The following is a 23,474-nucleotide window of genomic DNA, read 5'->3' on the forward strand; positions in this document are numbered from 1 at the left end:
TCTCAATAAAGAGGACCAGTCTTGAATGATTCCTATTACAAGGGATGTTTACATTCCTTGTAATAAGAATAAAAGTGATCAAAAAAAAAAAAGTTAAATAAAATAAAAATAAATTGTTTTTTGAAACACCCCTGTCCCCAGTAGCGAACGCCCAGAAGCGAACGCACACGTTAGTCCGCCCACATATGTAAACGCCATTCAAACTACACATGTGAGGTATTGCGTATCACGTGCGTTAGAGCGCAAGCAACAATTCTAGCTCCAGACCTCCTCTGTAACTCTCAATATATAACCTGTAAAAAAAATTGAAAGTGTCGCCTATGGAGATTTTTAAGTACTGAAGTTTGGCGTCATTCCATGAGCGTGCGCAATTTTAAAGCGCGATATGTTGGGTATCTATTTACTCGGCATAACATCATCTTTCACATTAAAGAAAAAAATTGGGCTAACTTTACCGTTTTGTTATTTTTTAAATCATGAAACTATTTTTCCAATAAAAATGCGTTTGAAAAAAATGTTGCGCAAATACATAAATAATATAATAATAAAAAGTTGCAATGACTGCCATTTTATTCCCTAGGGTGTCTGCTAAAAAAATATATATATATGTTTGGGGGTTCTGAGTAATTTTCTAGCAAACAAATTATGATTTTTACGTGTAGGAGAGGAGTGCCAGAATAGGCCCGGTATTGAAGTGGTTAAAAATGTACAGGTCTACCTTAACTTTCAGTATGGTAGAAGCCAAGTCCACTGTGGAGAGGTAAGTGCTCAGGAACCATGAGGTCCCCAGACTGCACCAAATTTGATTTGATGTTAAGATGATGTACTTGCTGGAACCACAAGGAGGCCGTTCTTTGGCAGACTTGTCAGCTTGATCATCTTCATCAAACACGGTCACTTTAAATCATATAGGTTAGTAAATGTGTCATATAGCTTTTGCTAATCCAACTATTAGCATTCACTGTAATTCGAACAATATAAAGACAAAGGCACAAGGACACTTCATTATCTCAATTATATAAAATGTCACTACCTTCAAGTCGTATTTCCTATACACAGATAGACGGTGACTAAAGACGTTCCTTGTGACAATCATGTATGTCTCTACTCCATCTACATTTAACCGGTACATGCCCAGGAACTGAGGGAGAAGCGTGTTCCCATGACACTCCACAATGAACTGCAAAGAAAGCGGGAGATAAAATGCATTCATTTATAAAACATTGCTTGGTGTCTGGCACAATATTCAGGAAAAAAACAGTAAATTGCACAATAGAAAACTAGATAAACAGTACAGGAAAAAAAAAAAACAGGCTTAAACTGCATGTAAACGTATCTAAATGGTAGATGCATTTAGCACTTGAGCATTCATTCATTCCAATGGGCAGAATAAACAAAAAATCAGCCAATGGAATCCATGAACGCCCCAAAGCTTGATGCGCCTAAACACGTGTGTAAAATGTGACATTAGGCACAGTTTTTAAGCTGCTTTTTTCCCTACCAGGAACAAAGGCGAGGAAAAGAAAAGAAAAAATGTCCTGTGTGCACGAGAGCTTGGGCTCACGGGAAGTGACAAGGACATGGCATCTCTGGAAAGTGACGGCTTTTTTCTGTATTTGCTGAAAATGTTTTTAGCTGCTGGAAATAGGAAACAAATACAACCATCACCTCTGATGACTAGTAAGCTGATATATGTTAAATTTCTGTTCTTGGGTTTGGATTCACTTGAAAGCCTTCCAAATGTAACTATACAGGTCCTAAACGCAAATACAAACCCCCCCTTAGTCACAAAAGAGGTTAAATATTGCGTATAAGGGACAACCGAGCTCACATAAAACATGTGTTGTTAAAACGAATGTGATCAATGGCGTGTGGTTATGTGCTGGCCTATTTCCTCTTTGCGCAGGAGGCAGCGGATGAGCCCACAGATGATAGAATCAGCACATTTTCCATCCTCAATGCGCTCAGCGGGGCTCCGAGAGCTTATTAAAGAGCCTCCAAGTTTCCACAGCACACAACAAGCTTAGCTGGTTTCAATCTATAATTTGGTTTAATGTGTATTTATAAATTCAAGAGCTTCACCCCGAGTCCATTTAACAAATTGCTACATCTGAGCTAACGGTGCTTCCCAGTAATCTCAAAATGCAGGTAACAATATCTATATGGATGTGCTGAAAGTTGGAGGCCTAGAATGCCAGCGATGTTCATATGAAATCCAAAAAACACCTATTAATCCACAAGGTTGACCAAAGTTCTCAAATAAATTTGACTTACCTGAAAGGTAATGTAGGGGGAAGCGACAATGCCTGCCCATAGCCCACTGCACTCAGGCAGGCATACCTGCCAGCTATGCTCCTTCACTTGCCAGCACTGCCGAAGTCTTTGGCGACTCCAGGCAACTAAAATATTAGCCTTTGCACCAAGCTACGCCAGCACTGTAAAAGTGAATTGCTTTTTAGGGCTAGGGGAACAGTAAAAAAAGATTAAGGCCACTTTCACACTGGGGCGGTTTTCAGGCGTTACAGTGCTAAAAATAGCGCCTGTGTAGCGCCTGAAAAAAACCGGCCCCTTTAACTCCAGTGTGAAAGCCGGAGGGCTTTCACACTGGGGCGGTGCGCTGGCAGGACAGTGAAAAAAGTCCTGCTAGCCGCATCTTTGGAGCGGTGAAGGAGCGGTGTATTCACCGCTCCTATACCGCTCCTACCCATTGAAATCAATGGGACAGCGCGGCAATACCGCCGGCAAAGCGCTGCTGCAGCGGCGCTTTGCGGCGCTTTGCGGGCGGGTTTAACCCCTTTTTCGGCCGCTAGCGGGGGTTAAAACCACCCCGCTAGCGCCCGCAGACCGCCGCTAAAACGACGGTAAAGCGCCGCTAAAAATAGCGGCGCTTTACCGCCGACGCCGCTACCGCCCCAGTGTGAAAGCAGCCTTTACTAACCCGATCCTTTGCTTCTCCCCTCTGCTAGACTGGTCCCCGCAGTGTCTTCTCCCCCACTAGTCTAGGGTCCTTACATAACCAAGACCAAAACAGGGCCCACAGTTATGCACTGGAAGTTTTGACACCAAGGGATAGGCTACCGCTGGATTACGGAGGAGCCCAATTTGCCAAAGAAGCAGGGGATAAGGTAAATACACGTTTTTCCTCTCCTCTAGACAAAATGAGTAATTCATTTTCATTTTTACCAGATTTGCGCTTTAAAAGGAGTGGGGCTTCTAGGTATGTGGAGCATGTGACCTTTGCCACAAGACAGTGCTCGGGCCTGAGCGACCAATCACCAGTCCCAAACACTGTTGCATGGAGGTGCGTCATGATGTCATTCCTTTAGCTAAGCTCCAACACCAGCCAACAAAGGAGCCTGGAAAGGCTGGGATGCTGCAGCAGGGAAGAATAGCTGGGCAAGTACAGTATGCATGACTGGGTGGATGTGGTCCGCTATCGGGAGACACTGTCACTTTGCCTTGAATGGCAAAGCCTATCAACAGACTATTATCTATTTTTTGGTTTTCGATAAAGCGGTTAAAATTTTCTGTTTTGATTTCGTTAATGCCTGCTGCAGAAATGTTCTTTAATTTCTGTGATTGGTGGGTGGGGGTGGGGTGTCACTGGGCAGTAAGGCCAGGGCAGCAATTAGGACATCAGAAGTTCCAATCCTTCCCCACTCTACTAAAATTGTGGTTTTGCCACTTTTTGATGTGAAATTTCTCACTAATGTCTGGACAGGAAGTCTCAATCTTAAAGCCACTGTCAGATTTTTATTGTCAATGTTTGTTTCTAAAGCCAAGCGGTTCGCATCTCTGCTAGTTTAGCAGGAACCGGTTGAGATTTGAACCATTAAGCAGGGCTGAATGTACCAAGTTGATGGATCAACTTGGGTACAACCAGCTTGCCAGATTAGTTTGCAAATATCATATCATTAGTTTGCAATATAATCACTGTCTGCTCCCAGCGGGGGCGGCTTCCCCCCACCCAGAGAAGACAATGGGCCAGCAGGAGGGATTCCCACATTAACTCTGTCTGTTTTGATGGAGGAATTGTGGTTGCAGGAAAGAAATTCGCTTTGTGTATGTCTAGTCTAAGGCTGGCTATAGATTATGAAATTTTCTTTCCTAAATTGCTTGCTTTCCCCATCAACACTGAAACCCTTCTACTGCGCTATTGTACTCTGACAGCAAGAGGTTTCCCTGCTGTCAGAACACAATGATGACTGCTGGTGGCTATAGCTGCCGTCAATGATCTCATGAAAAAAAAAAAAAAAAGAAGAAAACGTCAGTCTGCCCATAGATGAATCAAAATGTGGCTGGTTTTTGAGTTGTCTATAGTTGGTTTAAATCTTGCACACTATGTACAAACAGGATAAAAAGGTTGGGCTGCCTGGATCTGAGGTTTAAAATACAACACTTATAGAACTCTGTATTCAGTTGTTCCATTGACTTCTGTTTTCTAAGGGGAGCTGTCATTTTTGCAGTGATGTCATGGATGGGTAGACAACCGCTTTAGGGTATTTTTAAGCTCTAAGGTAGGACAGTCGGCCTTTACCTGGTGGTACTTCTTCAGGATGTTGTGCATCTCTGCCACATCTTCACTTGTGATCGTTTTGATGATGTACCTCTTGTCACAGGAAGTATGGAAGCGCGCACCACTGCGTGCCTGCGAGTCATTGGCTAGAGGAGCGCATCTTGTCAGGGAGTTCTAAAAATTAGACAAACATGATATAGTAAGTGAAAAGACATTGTCTGCGCAAAAAGGAAAATTAGAGTCATTTTCTCATCTTACTGGAAAAAGGTTTTACAAATCTCATGTTTTTTGTTCTAGTCTGTAGGTACTCAGTCAGTAAATATAGCACAGAAAAGTTAGGAATTTAAAAAGAACACAGTGCATTTACAATGTTACAAAATCACAAAAAAAAAAAAGGAAAAAAAAAAAGGAAAAAAAAAAAAAAAAAACCCAGAAATCATAACTCCTAGACTAAACCGGTCTTTGCTTTTACAGTGCATCCGGAAAGTATTCCCAGCATTTCACTTTTTACAGCCTTATTCCAAAATGCATTAATTACCTCAAAATTCTACAAACAATACCCCATAATGACAACGTCAAAGAAGTTTGTTTGGAATCTTTGCAAATTTAATAAAAATAAAAGCCTTTGCTCAATACTTTGTTGCAGCACCTTTGGCACCAATTAGAGCCTCAAGTCTTTTGGAGTATGATGCTACAAGCTTGGCACACCTATTTTTTGGTAGTTTCCCCCATTCTTCTTTGCAAGACCTCTCAAGCTCCATCAGGTTGGATGGGGAGCATTGGTGCACAGCCATTTTCAGATCTCTGCAGAGATGTTCAATCGGGTTCAAGTCTGGGCTCTGGGTGGACCACTCAAGGACATTTACAGTTGTTCAGTAGCCACTCCTTTGTTATCTTGGCTGTGTTCTTTGGGTCGTTGTCCTGATGGAAGATGAACCTTTAACCCCAGTCTGAGGTCCAGAGCAAATTTTCATCAAGGAGGTATCTGTACAATGCTGCATTCATCTTTCCCTCGATCCAGACTAGCCTCCCAGTTCCTGTCTCTGAAAAACATCCCAACAGCATGATGCTGCCACCACCATGCTTCACTGTAAGGATGGTATTGGCCAGGTGATGAGAGGTGCCTGGTTTCCTCCAGACATGATGCTCGTTATTCAGGCCAAAGAGTTCAATCTTTGTTTCATCAGACCAAAGAATTTTGTTTCTCATGGTGAGAGCCCTTCAGGTACAAACTCCAGGTGGGCTGTCATGTGTCTTTTGCCAAGGAGTGGCTCCTGTCAGGCCACGCTACCATACAGACCTGATTGGTGGAGGGCTGTAGAGAAGGTTGTTTTTCTGAAAAATGCAGATGCTCTGTCAGAGTGACCATCGGGTCCTTGGTCACCTCCCCAAGGCCCTTCTCCCCTGATCGCTCAGTTTGGCTGGGCGGCCCGCTCTAGGAAGAGTCCTGGTGGTTCCAAACTTCTTCCATTTACAGATGATGGAGGCTCCTGTGTTCATCGGGACATTCAATGCTACAGAAAACTGCATAAAAAATTTCTGTACCCTTCCCCAGATCTGTGCCTTGATACAATACTGCCTCGGAGGTCTACAGACAATTCCTTGGACTTCATGGCTTGGTTTGTGCTCTGACATGCACTATCCATTGGACCTTATATAGACATGCGTGTGCCTTTCCAAATGATCTCCAATCAACTGAATTTACCACAGATGAACTCCAATAAAGTTGTAGAAACATCTCAAGGATGATCAATGGAAACAGGATGCACCTGAGCTCAATTTTGAGTGTCATGGCAAAGGCTGACTACTTATGTACATGTGATTTTTTTTTCGTTTTTTATTTTTAATAAAATTTACAAAGAATTCAAACAAACTTTTGTCATTATGGAGTATTGTTTGTAGAATTTTGAGGAAAATAATGAATTGAATCCTTTTTGGAATAAGACTGTAACATAACAAAATGTGGAAAAAGTGAAGTGCTGTGAATACTTTCTGGATGCACTGTATGTGTTGTGGTCCCCTCAAGCTAAATTCAACATGTACCTGGCCGTAAATGGTTGTTTGTTGCAGTCCCCCATATATATACATATACACACACACACACACACACACACACACACACACACACATATATATATATATATATATATTATATCAGAAACTGAGAACATGACTGGATACGAATAATATTGTATGAAGAGGCCAGTCAGACGATGTGCTCCACGCATGGTGGTCCAAAATGGATATCCTTTTGGTCCAGTCTTACCCAAACTCTCTTATTTCACTACCCAGAAAGGTCCTGGAACAGATCTTCTACACCACTCTATCCCAGGTCTCACTAATCCCCTACAAAAAATTGCTACCATCCTTTCCATAGCGCCCAAACAGACTAGCTTCTTAGAAAGGCCATCATGGGTTTCTTCGAACGTCTGAAGATAAAATATAACTAAAAAGGCAAAACTTTCTTTTTTTTTAAGTTTTGGACATTACAAAAGATTACAACTATTTGGCTTTTATTGCTGTCTGTGCCCCATTGCAGAGATTCAGCCTCTCTATTTGTCCTGTTTACCGTCATTGAAAGTGAAAGCAAAAGAATAATCCCAAATTTTGGGTTGTCATCAGAAAGGGAAATAAACTGACAGGGGTTATAACCCTCCCTTACTCTAGCCAAAATGGGAAAAAAAAAAAAAAAGTTTTTACTTTTCATGTGAATTTACAAGCAGGCCAGAAGAACAAGGAGCTGCTTAGACAGGTCTATATTATATTATTCCAGGACAAGAGATCCTGGAGATCGGGAACCAGCACAGTGACCCTCTGGACGTTTGAGAAGGATCCTGAGCCACTGTCTGAATGGCTTTTGATGCACAACTAGTCCCATCTGGGGTCTCTTTGTGAGGTAAGGGGCTGGCACCACTGGGGGGAGGATTGTATCAAGCTATATGTAGTTTCTCTACATTCCAAAGTGGTCTGCTTAATTTTCCTTTTGAAGGACTCCAATACCTGTTCTCTTTCCCCCCACACTTTCATTTGTCTTCATAGGAAAAGACAGAACTCTGTTTTCTTTCTATTTGAACTATATGATTCCTTTTGTTGGACTTCCACACCAGCTCTTTTCCCTCTCACTCCCATTTGTCTTTATAGAAAAAGAGTGATATAGGCATACCCCACTTTTAAGTACACAATGGGGTTTATTTACTAAAGCTGGAGAGTGCAAAATCAGGAAGCTCATTGGTTTCTATGTAGAAGATGAGCCCGATTTTGCACTTTCCAGCTTTAGTAAATAAACCCCATTGTGTACTTAAAAGTGGGGTATGCCTGTATTGTTGCAAGATTACTTGGAGTCAGTACTCTGGCTTCCATTTATTTTTTCTATTTGATCTTTATGATCCTCGTTTATGGATGATATGCCATTTTCTTCACAAGGCACTGCACCTTACTTATAGTGCATTAGTTCACTATTTATTGCTGCTTTATTGGACTATTCATTAAAAAATATATATATATATATATATATATATATATATATATATATTTATTTTTATTTTCTTTGGATTGTTTATAGTCTGTGGATAATATTTTTCCAATATTGCACTTTATATTTCATCTACAATCGCACCTTATTCAAATTGAATTTTTTTCTTTTTTTCCCCCCCTTTCTCACATCAGTATTTATTGCATTTTTGATTTGGATACAAAAAGATTTCCCAAGCTTTAAACATCCCAAGGAGCACTGTGCAAGTGATCATTTTGAAATGGAAGGAGTATCAGACTACTGCAAATCTACCAAGACCTGGCCGTCCCTCTAAACTTTCAGCTCAGACAGGGAGAAGACTGATCAGAGATGCAACCAAGAGGCCCATGATCACTCTGGATGAACTGCAGAGAACTACAGCTGAGGTGGGAGAGTCTGTCCATAGGACAACAATCAGTCGTACACTGCACAAATCTGGCCTTTATGGAAGAGTGGTAAGAAGAAAGCCATTTCTCAAAGATATCCATAAAAAGTCTCGTCTAAAGTTTGCCACAAGCCACCTGGGAGACACACCAAACATGTGGAAGAAGTTGCTCTGGTCAGATGGAACCAAAATCCAACTTTTTGCCCACAATGCAAAACGATATGTTTGGCGTAAAAGCAACACAGCTCATCACCCTCCACACCCCATCCCCACTGTCAAACATGGTGGTGGCAGCATCATGGTTTGGGCCTGCTTTTCTTCAGCAGGGACAGGGAAGATGGTTAAAATTGAGGGGAAGATGGATGCAGCCAAATACAGGACCATTCTGGATGAAAACCTGTTGGAGTCTGCAAAAGACCTGAAACTGGGACGGAGATTTATCTTCCAACAAGAAAATGATCCCAAACATACAGCAAAATCTACAAAGGAATGGTTCACAAATAAACATATCCAGGTGTTAGAATGGCCAAGTCAAAGTCCAGACCTGAATCCAATCGAGAATCTGTGGAAAGAGCTGAAAACTGCTGTTCACAAAAACGCTCTCCATCCAACCTCACTGAGCTCGAGCTGTTTTGCAAGGAAGAATGGGCAAGAATTTCAGTCTCTCGATGTGCAAAACTGATAGAGACATACCCCAAGCGACTTGCAGCTGTAATCGCAGCAAAAGGTGGCTCTACAAAGTATTAATGCAAGGGGGCCGAATAATTTTGCACGCCCCACTTTTCATTTTTTTATTAGTTAAAAAAGTTTCAAAAATCCAATAGATTTCGTTCCACTTCACAATTGTGTCCCACTTGTTGATGATTCTTCACAAAAAATAAAAATTTTATATCTTTATGTTTGAAGCCTGAAATGTGGCAAAAGGTTGAAAAGTTCAAGGGGGCCGAATACTTTCGCAAGGCACTGTGTGTGTGTGTGTATATATATATATATATATATATATATATATATATATATATATATATATATATATATATATATATATATATAGATATATAGATATATAGATATATAGATATATAGATATATAGATATATAGATATATAGATATATAGATATAGATATATATAGATATATATTTATTATATTATATTTTTTTTCTTTGGATTGTTTATAGTCTGTGGATTATATTTTTCCAATATTGCACTTAAAGCGGGAGTCCGCCGGGAATCCGAGTTTTTTTTTTGTTTTTTTTTTAAAGGCCAGCAGCTACAAATACTGCAGCTGCTGACTTTTAAAATAGTGACACTTACCTGTCCAGCGCGCCCGCGATGTCGGCACCAGAAGCCGATCTCTAGATCGTCTCTCGGGTGCTGCCGCCGCCATCTTGGGTATGGGAATCAGGAAGTGGAGCCTTTCGGCTTCATTTCCCGGTTCCCTACTGCGCATGCGCGAGTCGCGCTGCGCAATAAGGATGGTCCCGCTGCCTCTGGGAGCTGTGTGTTTCCCAGCAGGCAGCGGGGGACTTTCGGAAAGGGGCGTAATCTACGCCCCTTTCCGCAGAGAGCTATCCCGGAAGTGGGTGCAGATACCTGTACTGTACAGGTACCTGCACCCCCCTCCCCCCTGAAAGGTGCCAATTGTGGCGCCGGAGGGGGGGGGAGGTTCCGATGAGCGGAAGGTCCACTTTAGGGTGGACCTCCGCTTTAATATTTCATTTACATCGCACCTTATTCAAATTGAACTTTTTTCTTTTTTTTTTTCCTTTCTCATATCAGTATTTATTGCATTTTTATTATATTGATTTAGATCACGTGTTGTGGATCATCATTAATATTTTTTGAACTTACTTATGACTTTTTATGGATATGTATATCCCTTGTTGATAATTGGTTAGATATTTATTCACCTGTTTACTAGATTGGTTTAACTAGCGCTACTTCACCTTTTATACAGTTTTTTATGGGTGTTGGTAACACTTTAGAAGTTTAGCTGCTTTTTATTTTCATTTAGCACTTTATCTATTAATTTATATATACCTCATAGTCAGCACAGATTGCTTTGTTAGCGCATTAGTACACACCTTTTGATATATATTATATTGAAACAATTTTTAATAACTTAGGAGAGTAAACGATATTAAAATGAGTGACTTTGTGGCCAACAATTTCACAAACAATACTGGAGTCACTAATGGTTTGGCCTGGGATTGCAGCTAATACAGACTAGTCATGCACAGGTCTGACCTTCATACACGTATACTTACTCTGATGCACATTTTCGGTATAATGGTGTTAGTTGTTCCATCAATAAACTAGCTTTTTGTGTTGTGTTTACTGCTATTTTATATTCAGTTCTTCGCAATTATTTTAAATAGAGATGCAACAAAATTTCAGCGACCGAAACATATTGTCCAAAAATGGTGTTATCTGCATTTTGCTGATAAGAGAAAAAAGTGCAGCTAATGGCACCAAAAATGCATAGGATTTCACTGTGACTTTACAGGGATTTTACCATGCTAATGCTGTGTTTTTCATAGGTCATAGGACTTAATACCGCTTAAAAAATGTAACAAAGGTGCCTTATTTATGCGCTTTTGCTGCATGTTCAATGCATTTCAATGATAAAAGTCATCGACACATGTGTACTTAAAGGGCATGATTGTGCTGTTTCTAAAGGGATCATGCAGCGACTGGCAGCTCCCACGTGCATGCAAGGGAGTGCCGTCACGCGACTCGGGCCAATCACAGAGACAGAGTCTGCGGTCCCGGAAGGAAGAGGGCTGAAGATGGACGCTTCCAGCCAGCGGGGACATCATAGGCTTAGTTTTCAGGTAAGTGACACATAATGGGCTAGTATGCGGTGCATACTAGCCCATTATGCTTCAACTTTGCAGGGAATTAAAGAGGAAGTAAAACCCACCAGTGTTTACTTCCTCTTTAAACTAGTCTCTATCCAAGAAAATGCATTGTGTGTACTTAACATATGTTCTATGTATACAGCTGTATTAACGAGTATATAAATATTCATACACCATTAAGTGCAGCACAATCAGCCTTCTGTGCTCTGCCAATGTAAGGTCTGGAATGATGGGGGGTGACAGGTTAGAAGCCGGGACTGACAGGTCTTGGTCAACCCTTAGATGTCCACCAGGTGGCAGGTGAGCACCCTTTTAGACTTGGTAAGACATGAAAGAAACCTTGTCTACAGCATTGCCAGCAGGCATGAAAACAGAGGCGTAATGGGGGCTCGGCGTAAAGTAAATAGATATAAAATGCCTTTATGATTCTTGAGTGGCGTGTACAAGGCACAGGGGAGAAGTCTAAAAACTAGAAACACTTGTGCTGATTTGGCATTAAAGGAGAACTACAGTGGAAAGTCACAATTAAACCTTAATATTAGTGTATAAGTTAGTCCAGCAATTTGGCGATGTGGTGGGCCAAAACGTCCTCTACTATAAAAAAAAAGACAAAAAAAAACGCGTACACACACACACACACACACACACACACACACACACACACACACACACACCATTCCTAATCAGTAGATATTTATATATCATCATAAGCACGGAACCCTCCTGTCCTCTTCCTCCAACTTCTAGATTAAACTTTCCCTAGCACTAGGTTTTTAAAGTGTCACTTAAAAAATAGGTGCATTCTTTATTAAAAAAATAAATAAAATAAAATAATAAAACCACACAGCATCTATACTTGCCTTTTCTGTGGGTTGTCTTTAAACTCTGCCACTTTACTGCTCCCTGGCCGCTGCAAGCATTCAACACTTAGCTAGTGTCCAACGCCCGCCCTGCCCGCTGAATACTATGGGGTTGATTTACGAAATGCAAATAGGCTGTGAACTTTGCAAAGTGCAATTGCTCCAAAGCTTATTAAATGAGGGAAAGCTTCACTTTGCAAAGAACACCCAATCACATGCAAGAAAAATGGCAAACATTTTTGCTTGCACGTGATTGAATGATGGAAGTCAGCAGAGCGCCTGCTTATATACCAATACTACAATACTAAGCTCTGGAACAACTCTTTACTAAAGGCAAATAGACTGCACTTTGCAAAGTGCAGTCTATTTGCCTTTAGTAAATAAACCCCTATGATTCCTCCTTTGACTCTTTCCCCCCCCCCCCTTTTTTTTTTGTTTTTTAATTTCATGTTACATGAAAAATGATGTACAGCTTTAATTCTATGGACACTAGTACTAGTTCCAGGACAAGCAGAGCTCCGGCCTTTAAAAAAAAATTTTTTTTTTTAAAAAGCACCCCCCGTCATAGTCGCAGCTTATGCAATGCAATTTGGCATATGCTGCATATGTATTCATTTACTTTCTTTGTAAATGCATCCTTACTCATTGCCCCCTCTGGATCCTGTAAGCCGCCAGCTTGAGTTTGGGCATCTGAAGCCCACTTGGAGTTTCTTCCAGGAATGCGGTGCAGCTGGCTACCCAGCATGCCCCTCCCGAGCTTTCCAGGCCAGCAGAATACGATAAATACTGCTAGTGGCTATGGTCACTTGATCGACGGGTTTTCATGATAGAAGACTCAAGTTGTCACTTCTGCCATAAATGCTTCTCCCTGTCTGTCAGCTGTCATGTATACTGAGCCACATATGCACAGCTCAGAGTAAATTTATGGGGCCCCTCTGTGCTGTGATGAGGTGACTCCCATGCGCATGCTTGGGATTGACGTCATTGCAGGCTCATAAGGTATAAAAAAAAAAGTACATGTTTAAATATGAAATAAAACTTTGTTAAGAACATTCACACGTCAACAACAGCCATATACAGTAGATCTTAGAGCCTTAGGATTTCCATGTATTGGCCAACATGTTTTGCGGGTTCCCCTTCTTCATCAGGGCATTTGATTCTATAGAAGGTACTGTAATTAATTACAAACCTACATTAAGAGGCCCTGACAAAGTGGGGCAACCCACAAAATGCGTTGGAAAATGCATGGGATCTAAGACTCTAAAACAGACCTATAAAGCCGTTGCATGCGTGAATATGTTTAACATACATGTTTTGATAAGGTACAAAAAATTCTTAAAGTTTTATTTCATATGAGTTGGTGTTTAATATATGGATAAACAAAAGATAAAAATTGCGCATAGAAAAATGGGTGAGCAGCCAACACTCCACTAGACACAAATTGAAACACCAGATATAACAATAATAGTGCAGCGCTCAAAAATTATGAAAACATTAAAAATGTGAATTTTTTTTTTTAAATACACCACTAAGATAAATGGTGTAAAGCAAACAACACAACATAACACGGTCAAGTCCGAGTCCTCATCATGCCCGTTTGACCCATGTGCTGTATGGTACATGTGTCCACCCCATCTGGTAAGCGTGCCAACCTTACTCTTTTTGACTGCACTTCATGATCAAGCACTTTCTTCAAGATTTGTCATCTTAGAGTTTACACCTGTGTCGATGTTTATTCACACCGTCATGGTATATTCAATCAATATGGACTGACACGTTATGTTATTTTCTTTACACCATTTGTCTTAGAGGTTATTTAAAAAAAAATAAAAAAATAATCAAATTTTTATAATTTTTGAACGCTACACTATTATTGTTATATCTGGTGTTTAATATACCCTAAATAGAACATACATTTAAATTCCCATCCAATCCTATGGTTTCTGTCCAGTTATATAATGGGGACGATACCTTCTATGGGTAGATTCAACTAAACACTCCATCCCCATAACTTACTTTGCAAAAAATACAAAAAAAATTAAAAAATAAACCCTAACAAAGGATCTAACCCTTCTAAAACCTAAAAAAGTTCTGGCTTTCGGTACAATTTGATTACCAAAATCCACTGCTGCAATTTAAAATTAATTTTCCAGGATCTGTATGAATTTGCAGGGGGCGGTATCTGGGTGCGTCCACTGCCCAAATCCGTTTGCTTATAATTTGGCCTTTCCTCCAACTATAGCAACATAAAACATCATGGCAGTTCCCTGATAGAGAAAGATCTCTGATACTATCGTCATGCTGACTCTCATCCTCACTAAGCATGTCACAGCCTTCCCTTCATTAATCACCAGTCCATGCCGAGTAACCACGGGCCCTCCACTCTAATCTGCGTACAGGAATAATGAGAGATTTTCTGCAAAGCGGAGACAAACAATACTTACAGCGCGCCAATCTATACTCTGAATCATTCAGGAGCTATTGATGCATATCAAACTAGAATCTTTTGTGTTCTGATAAAAGAGCACAACCTTCTTTAGGAGTGATGAGTCAAAGCCCACAGTGTTAGAACCTGAGCAGCCATCGGGGAAAGTGAAGTATTAATAGGACGATGGGCACCACCAAGGGAAAGGTGGATACAGCATCTGGTGAGGGCCTATTAGGAGGGAATCAAGCGGCATGCCTATGTCTTCTCACCCCAGAGCTGCTGTGTATAGACAAATATACCTGCCTGTACACATGAATTACTGTATATGGCAGGTGGAAGAAAAGTTTGGAGATAACTGAAAGAAGCTGCTGTAACCTGCAGTGGCCATTTAAAGCCCACTGGTGATTTTTCCCAAAAGTCCCAATTTTCACAGAAATTTGGTAAAAATTTTGTTTCCCTTAATAAATAAGGTGGGGGTGCAGGGGGGAGAGAAAGATGGGGGGAAGGAGGCGTAGATGAAGAGAGAGATGGAGGAAGGGATGGAGGGGGAGAGAGATAAGGAGGGAGGAATCGGAAGAGAAGGAAGAGCAGAGGGCAAAAGGAAGGAAGAGCGAAAGGAAGGAAGGAAAGAAGGAAAGAAAAAGAAAGAAGGAAAGAAAAAGAAAGAAGGAAAGAAAAAGAAAGAAGGAAAGAAAAAGAAAGAAGGAAAGAAAAGAGAGAAGAGAGAAGAGAGAGAGAGAAGAGAGGAGAGAGGAGAGAGGAGAGAGGAGAGAGGAGAGAGGAGAGAGGAGAGAGGAGAGAGGAGAGAGGAGAGAGGAGAGAGGAGAGAGGAGAGAGGAGAGAGGAGAGAGGAGAGAGGAGAGAGGAGAGAGGAGAGAGGAGAGAGGAGAGAGAGAGAGAGAGAGAGAGAGAGAGAGAGAGAGAGAGAGAGAGAGAGAGGGGAAGGAAGGGCAAAAGAAGGGAGGGCAAAAGAAGGAAGGAAGGAAGGGAGGGCAAAAGAAGGGAGAAAGGAAGGGAGGGCAAAAGAAGGGAGAAAGGAAGGGAGGGCAAAAGAAGGGAGGGCAAAAGAAGGGAGAAAGGAAGGGAGGGCAAAAGAAGGAAGGGAAGAAGGAAGGGCAAAAGAAGGAAGGGAAGAAGGAAGGGCAAAAGAAGGAAGGGAAGAAGGAAGGGCAAAAGAAGGAAGGGAAGAAGGAAGGGCAAAAGAAGGAAGGGAAGGAAGGGCAAAAGAAGGAAGGGAAGGAAGGAAGGAAGGAAGGAAGGAAGGAAGGAAGGAAGGAAGGAAGGAAGGAAGGAAGGAAGGAAGGGCAAAAGAAGGAAGGAAGGGCAAAAGAAGGAAGGAAGGAAGGAAGGAAGGGCAAAAGAAGGAAGGAAGGGAGGGCAAAAGAAGGAAGGAAGGGAGGGCAAAAGAAGGAAGGAAGGGAGGGCAAAAGAAGGAAGGAAGGGAGGGCAAAAGAAGGAAGGAAGGGAGGGCAAAAGAAGGAAGGAAGGGAGGGCAAAAGGAGGAAGGAAGGGAGGGCAAAAGGAGGAAGGAAGGGAGGGAGGAAGGGAGGGAGGGAGGGAGGAAGGAAGGGAGGGAGGGAGGAAGGGAGGAAGGGAGGAAGGGAGGAAGGGAGGGAGGGAGGAAGGGAGGGAGGGAGGGGAGGGAGGGGAGGGAGGGGAGGGAGGGAGGGAGGAAGGAAGGAAGGAAGGAAGGAAGGAAGGAAGGAAGGAAGGAGGGAAGGGGGAGAGGAGGGGAAGAGGAAGAGGGAAGAAGGGGATGAGATGGAATAGGAAAGAAAGGGGGGGAGGAAGAGATGGGGGAGAGGAAGAATGGGAAGCGAAAGGGAAGGACTAAGGGAGAAAGAAAGGGAGAAAGAAAGAAAGGATAGAGGGAGAGAGGGAGGGATAGAGGGAGAGATAGAGGGAGCGAGAGATAGAGGGAGCGATAGAGAGAGGGAGGGAGGGATAGAGAGAGGGAGGGAGGGATAGAGAGAGGGAGGGAGGGATAGAGGGAAAGAGGGTGAGGGAGAGAGGGATAGAGGGAGAGAGGGATAGAGGGATAGAGGGTGAGGGAGAGAGGGTGAGGGAGAGAGGGAGAGAGGGAGAGGGGGAGAGGGGAGAGGGGGAGAGGGGGAGAGAGAGAGAGAGAGAGAGAGAGAGAGAGAGAGAGAGAGAGAGAGAGAGAGAGAGAGAGAGAGAGAGAGAGAGAGGGAGAGGGAGAGGGAGAGGGAGAGGGAGAGGGAGAGGGAGGGAGAGAGAGAGGGAGAGGGAGAGGGAGAGAGAGAGGGAGAGGGAGAGAGGGGGAGGGAGAGAGAGAGGGGATTCACACGCCTGTTTCCTGCAGAAAAAAATACCGCTACCTACTTACAAACAGCACAGACATGGCAGGCTAACAGGGTGCTATTTAAGGCCTGAACAGCTAACTGTTAGGATATAGATACGGTGTATAAATATATATTTATAAACGTCTACAAATCACCAAGTGGTGTACCACATGCCCTCACTTTACCACGTAGGTGCCATTAAGGCTTCATGTACACGGGATGTTTTTACAACCTCTCCTGAACGATTTAACTTGACAGATAGTAACCCACGTTTAAAACCGTCTTGCCGCGTTTACATGCCGTGTTTAGCCATGTTTTAAAAAGAAAAAAACTGAGCTCTAAAATCGCTGTTTTACTAACCTGACAGCTTATTATTCTAAATTATTATTATTCTAAATAGGAAACCTTCATTTTGTTTGCAAATATTAAAGATTCTAACTACCAGCAAGAACGAGTCTTTACATTTAAAGAGGACCTGTCATTTCAGATCATGGCAGCGCCTGTTCGTGACATCCACTCACCTACTACTGCCACATCCCTCATCTTGTTGTGTCGCTGCCGCATTACCAGCTGTCCCATTAAAGTGAATAGGACCGTCGGTGAGTCAACAGCAGGTAAGAGGAGGAGCAGCTGTGGGACAGAGATGACAGTTGCTCTTTAAAAATTATGATTTAAATCAAATCCACCCTGCTTGGTATGCATTCCTAAGGGCCGGTTCACACTGCGGGCGATGCGAGGCGACACGACTTGCCTCGCCGCGATCTGACAAGTCGCCCCCGTTCTGTACAATGGAACCGTTCTGAGAGGAGCGACTCGAGTCGCTCCGACTCAGAAAAAAGGTTCCTGTACTACTTTTGGGCGACCTCGGGGCGACTTGCATTGACTTCTATACAGAAGTCATTTGCAAGTCGCCGCTGAGGTCGCGGCGAGGCAAGTCGGTGTCGCCTCGCATCGCCCGCAGTGTGAACTGGCCCTAAACCTTGTGGACATCCTTCCCAGAAAAGTTGAAACTGTTATAGGTGCTACGGACTAAGACTGGGATGCCATTAAAGTTCATGAGTGTGTAAAGGCAGGCGTCAGAACACTTTTAGTAATATAGTGTATACAGCGACTCCAACAGTCTCACACTTTACATAATACTATCTTGACTCGCTACCCGCTAGACTTTTGGCTTTGTGGCAAATTTGTCTTTAATTACCCTTTCTGGAATAATATGGCATTTTCCTGTGATTACCGACATTAATTACACCGAAACCATGTGTTTAATCAGTATTCCAATCTATGACAACACCAGCATCCTAATAAAAACAGTCCGAGTACAGAAAGCGCCATTTCCAGCACAGCCGACTAGCATCATATGTGGCAAGGGTTCTGAATTAAAAATCACAGAGGTCCAGTCAGGAACACGTTTTCTACATAGGTCCGAATCGTATTTTTGTACTATGACTCAGGACCTTCACATCACAGCCCTGCACTTGCCCCCTTTACATTATAGTCCCCCCTTTCACATCAGAGCCCCCCCCCCCCCCCCAACAGCACAATCCTCCTTGCAATCAGAACCCTCCACATCACAGCCCCGCCCCATATCATTGCTCCTCCCTCTCATATCAAAGCCCACCCATATCACAGCTCCCCTGAAAAAGACAGTCCTTCCTTACAATCACAGACAACCCCCCCAAATAAACCATAGTCTCCACTGCAGTTACAACTCTTCCCCCTTCACAGTCCTACCTATAACAGCGTTCTAGGACTATGCAGAGCAATCCAAAGACCTAATGAACCCACCAGATGATCACCACCAACGATTTTTCTTCTTTTGCCAATACGTTCAACAATGGTGGTCAACATACCTAAAAACAGGGGCTTCAAGAGCAGCCCCTGATCCCACATAATAATCAATGAGCGTGATATTATTGAAATCAGTAAGACTACAGCTGACCAACAGGAGACGGCCAGAGATCATGGACACACTACAAGAGATGGTCTGAAACTCCAGAGATGGTCCAATAGTCTAATGAGATTTGAAAAACGAGTCACATGGCTGAAAATAAAGACTCTTAGCCCTTGTACACGGTTGGAGATTCCGACGGAATGTGTCCTATCGGACCGTTTTGTCAGATATTCCGACTGTGTGTTGTCTTCATCGGACTGTTTCCGTCGGAATATCTGACGGACCAACTTTTCCAACTTGCCGGTAAAATTTTCCGTCAAAATGCTCCTATGGGACATACTCCGATCGTGTGTAGCCTACTCTGATGGACAAAGTGCCACGCATGCTCAGATCAAATTCCTAGACCAAAGCTATTGGCTACTAGCCTGAACGTAGTCCCGTCTAACGAAATAACGATTTGACGGATTTTCCGACAACTTAGTCCGACCGTGTGTATGCAACATCACTTCCGGACCTCTTCCGGAATTAATCCGTAGGAATTACTCCGACGGATTTGGTAGTCAGAATCTCCGACCGTGTGTACAAGGGCTTAGAAATAAGAAGTTCAAACTACTGAATACCAGAAAAGCCCAGCTACAAAGTCAGTAAAACTCAGCTTCAAACCGGCTCTGTCCAGGCCATGCCAACTGACGCACTTCATCCCATCCACAGAGCTTGTCATGACTAAGCCCTGTGAGTAGTGCAAAACTTGATGGAACCAGGCTGAAACTGAGTTGTACTGATTTACTTTGAACCAGAGCTGTTACGGAGTGTGGAGGTTTGAACTTCTTTCCAGGAGTCTGCATAGAGCTGGGATTCTTCTTTCTCTGCCCTCACCCAACAAGAGTCACCAGACTCCTGGATGCTTATCTGGAGCAGTGCCCCAAGTTCATGTATGAAAGTAAAGATTCTTATTCTTGTGTGAAAGCCTTGTAAAATCGGGCTAATCATTGGAGACCTGTTGCATGAGACTGCCAGAGATCACCATTGCTGCCCCTTTATAAAATCAATGCTTCCACATTTGTGCTCCCCACAATCCCTTAAATCATACTTGTGCTAAATTACATTTTCACTTAGCAAGAGCCAAATAACCAAATCATTTATTCACTAGAAGTTAATCTAATGAGCATTATTCCTTTACTGACTTGAATAAACACCAACACAGACTACTGTCTCAAGGAAACCTGAAAGATGCTTATTAGGTGTTAAATGTTCAATTAGGTTGGGCACCAAGGATTTGAAGAATCCGCTGTCATATGAACTTTTCAGCTTTAACCCCTTCATGCTCAAGGGTAAAACAAATCGTAATGCCCAAGCCCACTTTAGCAATTTTGACATGTGTTAGTAAAACCGTACATAGCATCACAACTACTTTGTGCATCCAGGTGGGTTATACCTCGTTTTCAGGACAAATTGGGCTTTCATTTGGTAGTGAATGGTAATGGATATCTGCTGATTTTTTTATTATCAAATGAAAACAAAAATGTAGCTGTATATTTCTTGCTACTACCATAACCTACCACCAAAGAACAACCCAAAATACATTTTGCTTTTTTTTAATCCTGCCTAAAACACACCGACGCTGATACTAATTAACCGCTTAGCAACCGCCCCACGCACATATATACGTACGACGGATGCAATGTCTGCCAGGACCTGCCGATCACACGGGAGACGGGCAGAACCAGGGCTGGACTGGGACAAAAATTTGGCCCTGGACTTCATCCACACAGGCCCACTTTATTTTTCAAACACACACAAAAACAGTATATAAACTATATGCAATTGCACAAAAAAAAAAAACATTCCACTGTAAGTATAAATGGCGTTTTTAAAAAAAAACTCTTTATTTAGAGAAAAAGATGCATTCCAACATTACAGACGTAATGTAAAAATGTACTAGATGTAACTTCAGAACTGCTGATCTCCCATCTCAAAAGTACACAGATGACGTCCACAATTTTTTTTTTAACATGTCAAGAAACTGTTTGGTTTATACAGGGACATGAGTTTTCAAAAAGAAATTGGCTAATGGCAAAATACAGAGACCAATTAATGTAAATTCCATTTTCTTTTTTGCAGTTATATTGGTTCAGCTTGGCACAAAATTATTATACATATTCCATACCTGGCTGATCCCTGCGGTAGTGCAAAAGTGATGCAGTATCGACTTGTCTTCCAGATCCTGTGCCGAGCAGTGGCCTTGCTGCATTGTAACTACAGCGGGTCACCCCCTCATCACTGGAGCCATTCATAAAACACCTTGTATTTTTATGAGAACAAAGCATTCTCCGATTGGGTTATGTCAATATCCCCACCTTGTCCAATCAGAGACCACTTTGCACTCGTTGAAAAAAAAAAAAAAATGAAAAAGCGGTCTCTGAATATCACCCATAAGGAATCCAAAAGAGCGAGGATCACTGTAGTAGTGGTGGCCACTCCAGTGATTCTCAGCTTCCACAGGGGTGGCCAGGTATGAAATATGTATACTTACATTGTGCCCTTAAAGTGGAACTTCACCAAAAGAGAAAGTCTTGCTTTTCCTCCTCTTAAACCACCCCCCCCCCCCCCAATTTAGAATTTGTTTTTGGGAGGGGAGCAGGTACCCGATTTCGATGGGTACACGCTCACACTTCCGGTAGGATCATCGCGGGAATCTGAGTCGGAGTTCGCCCCCCCCCCCCCCCCCCCCACAGCCTCTTGGGACATTTCACAGGTCCCAGGAGACTGCAGCACCATTCACTGGGTGCAGAGCGGCCAGGCATGCACAGTGGAAAGCCAACTGTGAATTCAGAAGGACTCACAGTCAGCTGCCCACCGTTAAGATGATGGCACTGCACCCGAAGACCGGCAAAGAACCGGGTCGGGTGAGGACATCGCTGGATCCTGGGACAGGTAAGTGTGCGTTTTTTAAAAGTCAGCAGCTACAGCATTTGTAGCTGCTGACTTTTACATTTTTGTTTACATGGTGAACATTTGCTTTAAGTCTGGGACATGTGTTCATGGTTTCATGGCGAACGTTCCCGTTAAAGTGGTTGTTAACCCCCTTTTGTTACATGCTGCCATCCTCTCTGCACCGTTATAATTAGTCCCTGTAACTGTGTTCTGTAAAAAAAAAAAAAATCTGCGGGGTTGTACCTATATGAGCTCCGCTCCCGACGCTCAGACGATTTCTCACCTGCCTTGTCTCCGACTCACAGCTGAAGTGGGCGGGGCAGAGTCCTCCCGCTGACGTCAGCTGGAGAGGAGGGGGAGAGAGGAGAGAGCTCAGAGCCGCCGACAATCAGCTGAGTGGCCTGAGCAGAGCTCATACAGCTACAACCCTGCAGTTTTTTTTTTTTAACAGAACACAGGGACAATTATTATGAAGGTGCAGAGAGGATGAGAGCATGTAATATGTGAAATGAGCACAGCGGGAGCGGGGTAGGGGGGCGGGCACTGGTAGAGCAGAGACAGGAGAAGGACACAGGAGACAGATAGCAGGCTGCGGCTGACGGAATCACACAAACTGACCACAATGTCAGGGGCTCAGCAGCCATGATTATCTTGATCTGTTTGCAGAGGGGAAGCTATAGCCAGGCAGGATCAGCCAGGTATTTCAGGTGATACAGCGGTTCAAATGACAGCACAAGCACTGTGCTGTAAAACATGGTTTAAGGGAACAGTATCTTAGTCTGGGACATGCGTTCATGGTTACATAACAGATAGAAAATAGAAAAATTAAAATAGCATTATGTGTGGGTGTCCTATAGCGTTAAAGGGCGCAAATCCTGTTTAGCAAAGGTTCTCCCAGTTTGACATTGGTGTCTAAGGCTGCTTTCACACTGCTCCATTGCAAAAATGCGGTAAAAACGCATGTGTGTTGCCACATTTTGTCGGTTTTTACTGCGTTTCCAGTGCATTTTCTACCTGTGAAAAAAGGACACGACTCCAAAAACATAACCCACAGGTTCATTTTTGATGAATTTTTACTCTTTTGATCCAATTTCCATTCATTTCAATAGAGAAGTGCGTGTTTTTTTTTTTACCACACCAAATAAGCAGCATGCGGGACTTAGAAATCGTAACTGACCCGTGTGAAGAGCGCTATAGGATTTAATGGGCATGCATTTTGCATCCACCTTTCTAAAACCAAAAGTGGAAGAAAAACTCACTGTAAAAGGGTCCGAAAGTATGAGCAGAAAACAAGAAACTTAAGTTTTCCTACCTGGAAATCCTGATCATCAATTCCAAACCTCTCCCTCAGATTACGGAAGACCATGGGGCAGTATTCTTTAAATTTAAAGTGGCTGGGCATATTTTCTCTGAAAAACAAATGTAACAGATATCAGACTGAGCATGTACCGCCATCCGCACTCAATCCCTTACTGAAGATAGCCAGAGGTAATTCTGAACAATAATTTCCTATCTGCATGCATTGTAATGTTTAAGACAACTCTGGAACTAAAGCCTAGTACACACGGGCTGAATGTCGGGCGACATCGGCTGGTTCAATAGGAACCGGCCGACATTCGGCTCGTGTGCACTGGAGTCTGGCTGGCTTCTGTCAAAGGGGCATGACTAAAAAACATCAGCCACTGGCCCCCTGGGTTGACCCCATGTCAGAACACAATAGCACAGCAGGGGAGATTGCTGTACTAACATTGGATAGTTAGTACAGCGGCTCCTCCTGAGCTGTCAG

General features: G+C 42.9%; 1 protein-coding gene across 2 annotated transcripts in view; it reads right to left on the bottom strand.

The window, feature by feature from the left end:
• Positions 1–23,474, bottom strand: part of LOC143996111 (phosphatidylinositol 5-phosphate 4-kinase type-2 alpha) — a 179,344-nt gene that overhangs the window by 25,676 nt on the left and 130,194 nt on the right. For both annotated transcript variants that reach the window (XM_077490958.1, XM_077490959.1), the window contains exons 3-5: positions 23,001–23,097; positions 4,538–4,690; positions 1,034–1,180 (exon numbers count right to left, since the gene is read on the bottom strand). In XM_077490958.1, coding sequence (XP_077347084.1) covers positions 1,034–1,180; positions 4,538–4,690; positions 23,001–23,097 — 397 coding nt within the window. The remainder of the gene's footprint in view (positions 1–1,033; positions 1,181–4,537; positions 4,691–23,000; positions 23,098–23,474) is intronic.

This window comes from Lithobates pipiens, unplaced genomic scaffold (assembly GCF_037356315.1).
Source record: "Lithobates pipiens isolate NorthernLeopardFrog02 unplaced genomic scaffold, aLitPip1_a1.2 Scaffold_19, whole genome shotgun sequence".
NCBI lineage: Eukaryota > Metazoa > Chordata > Amphibia > Anura > Ranidae > Lithobates > Lithobates pipiens.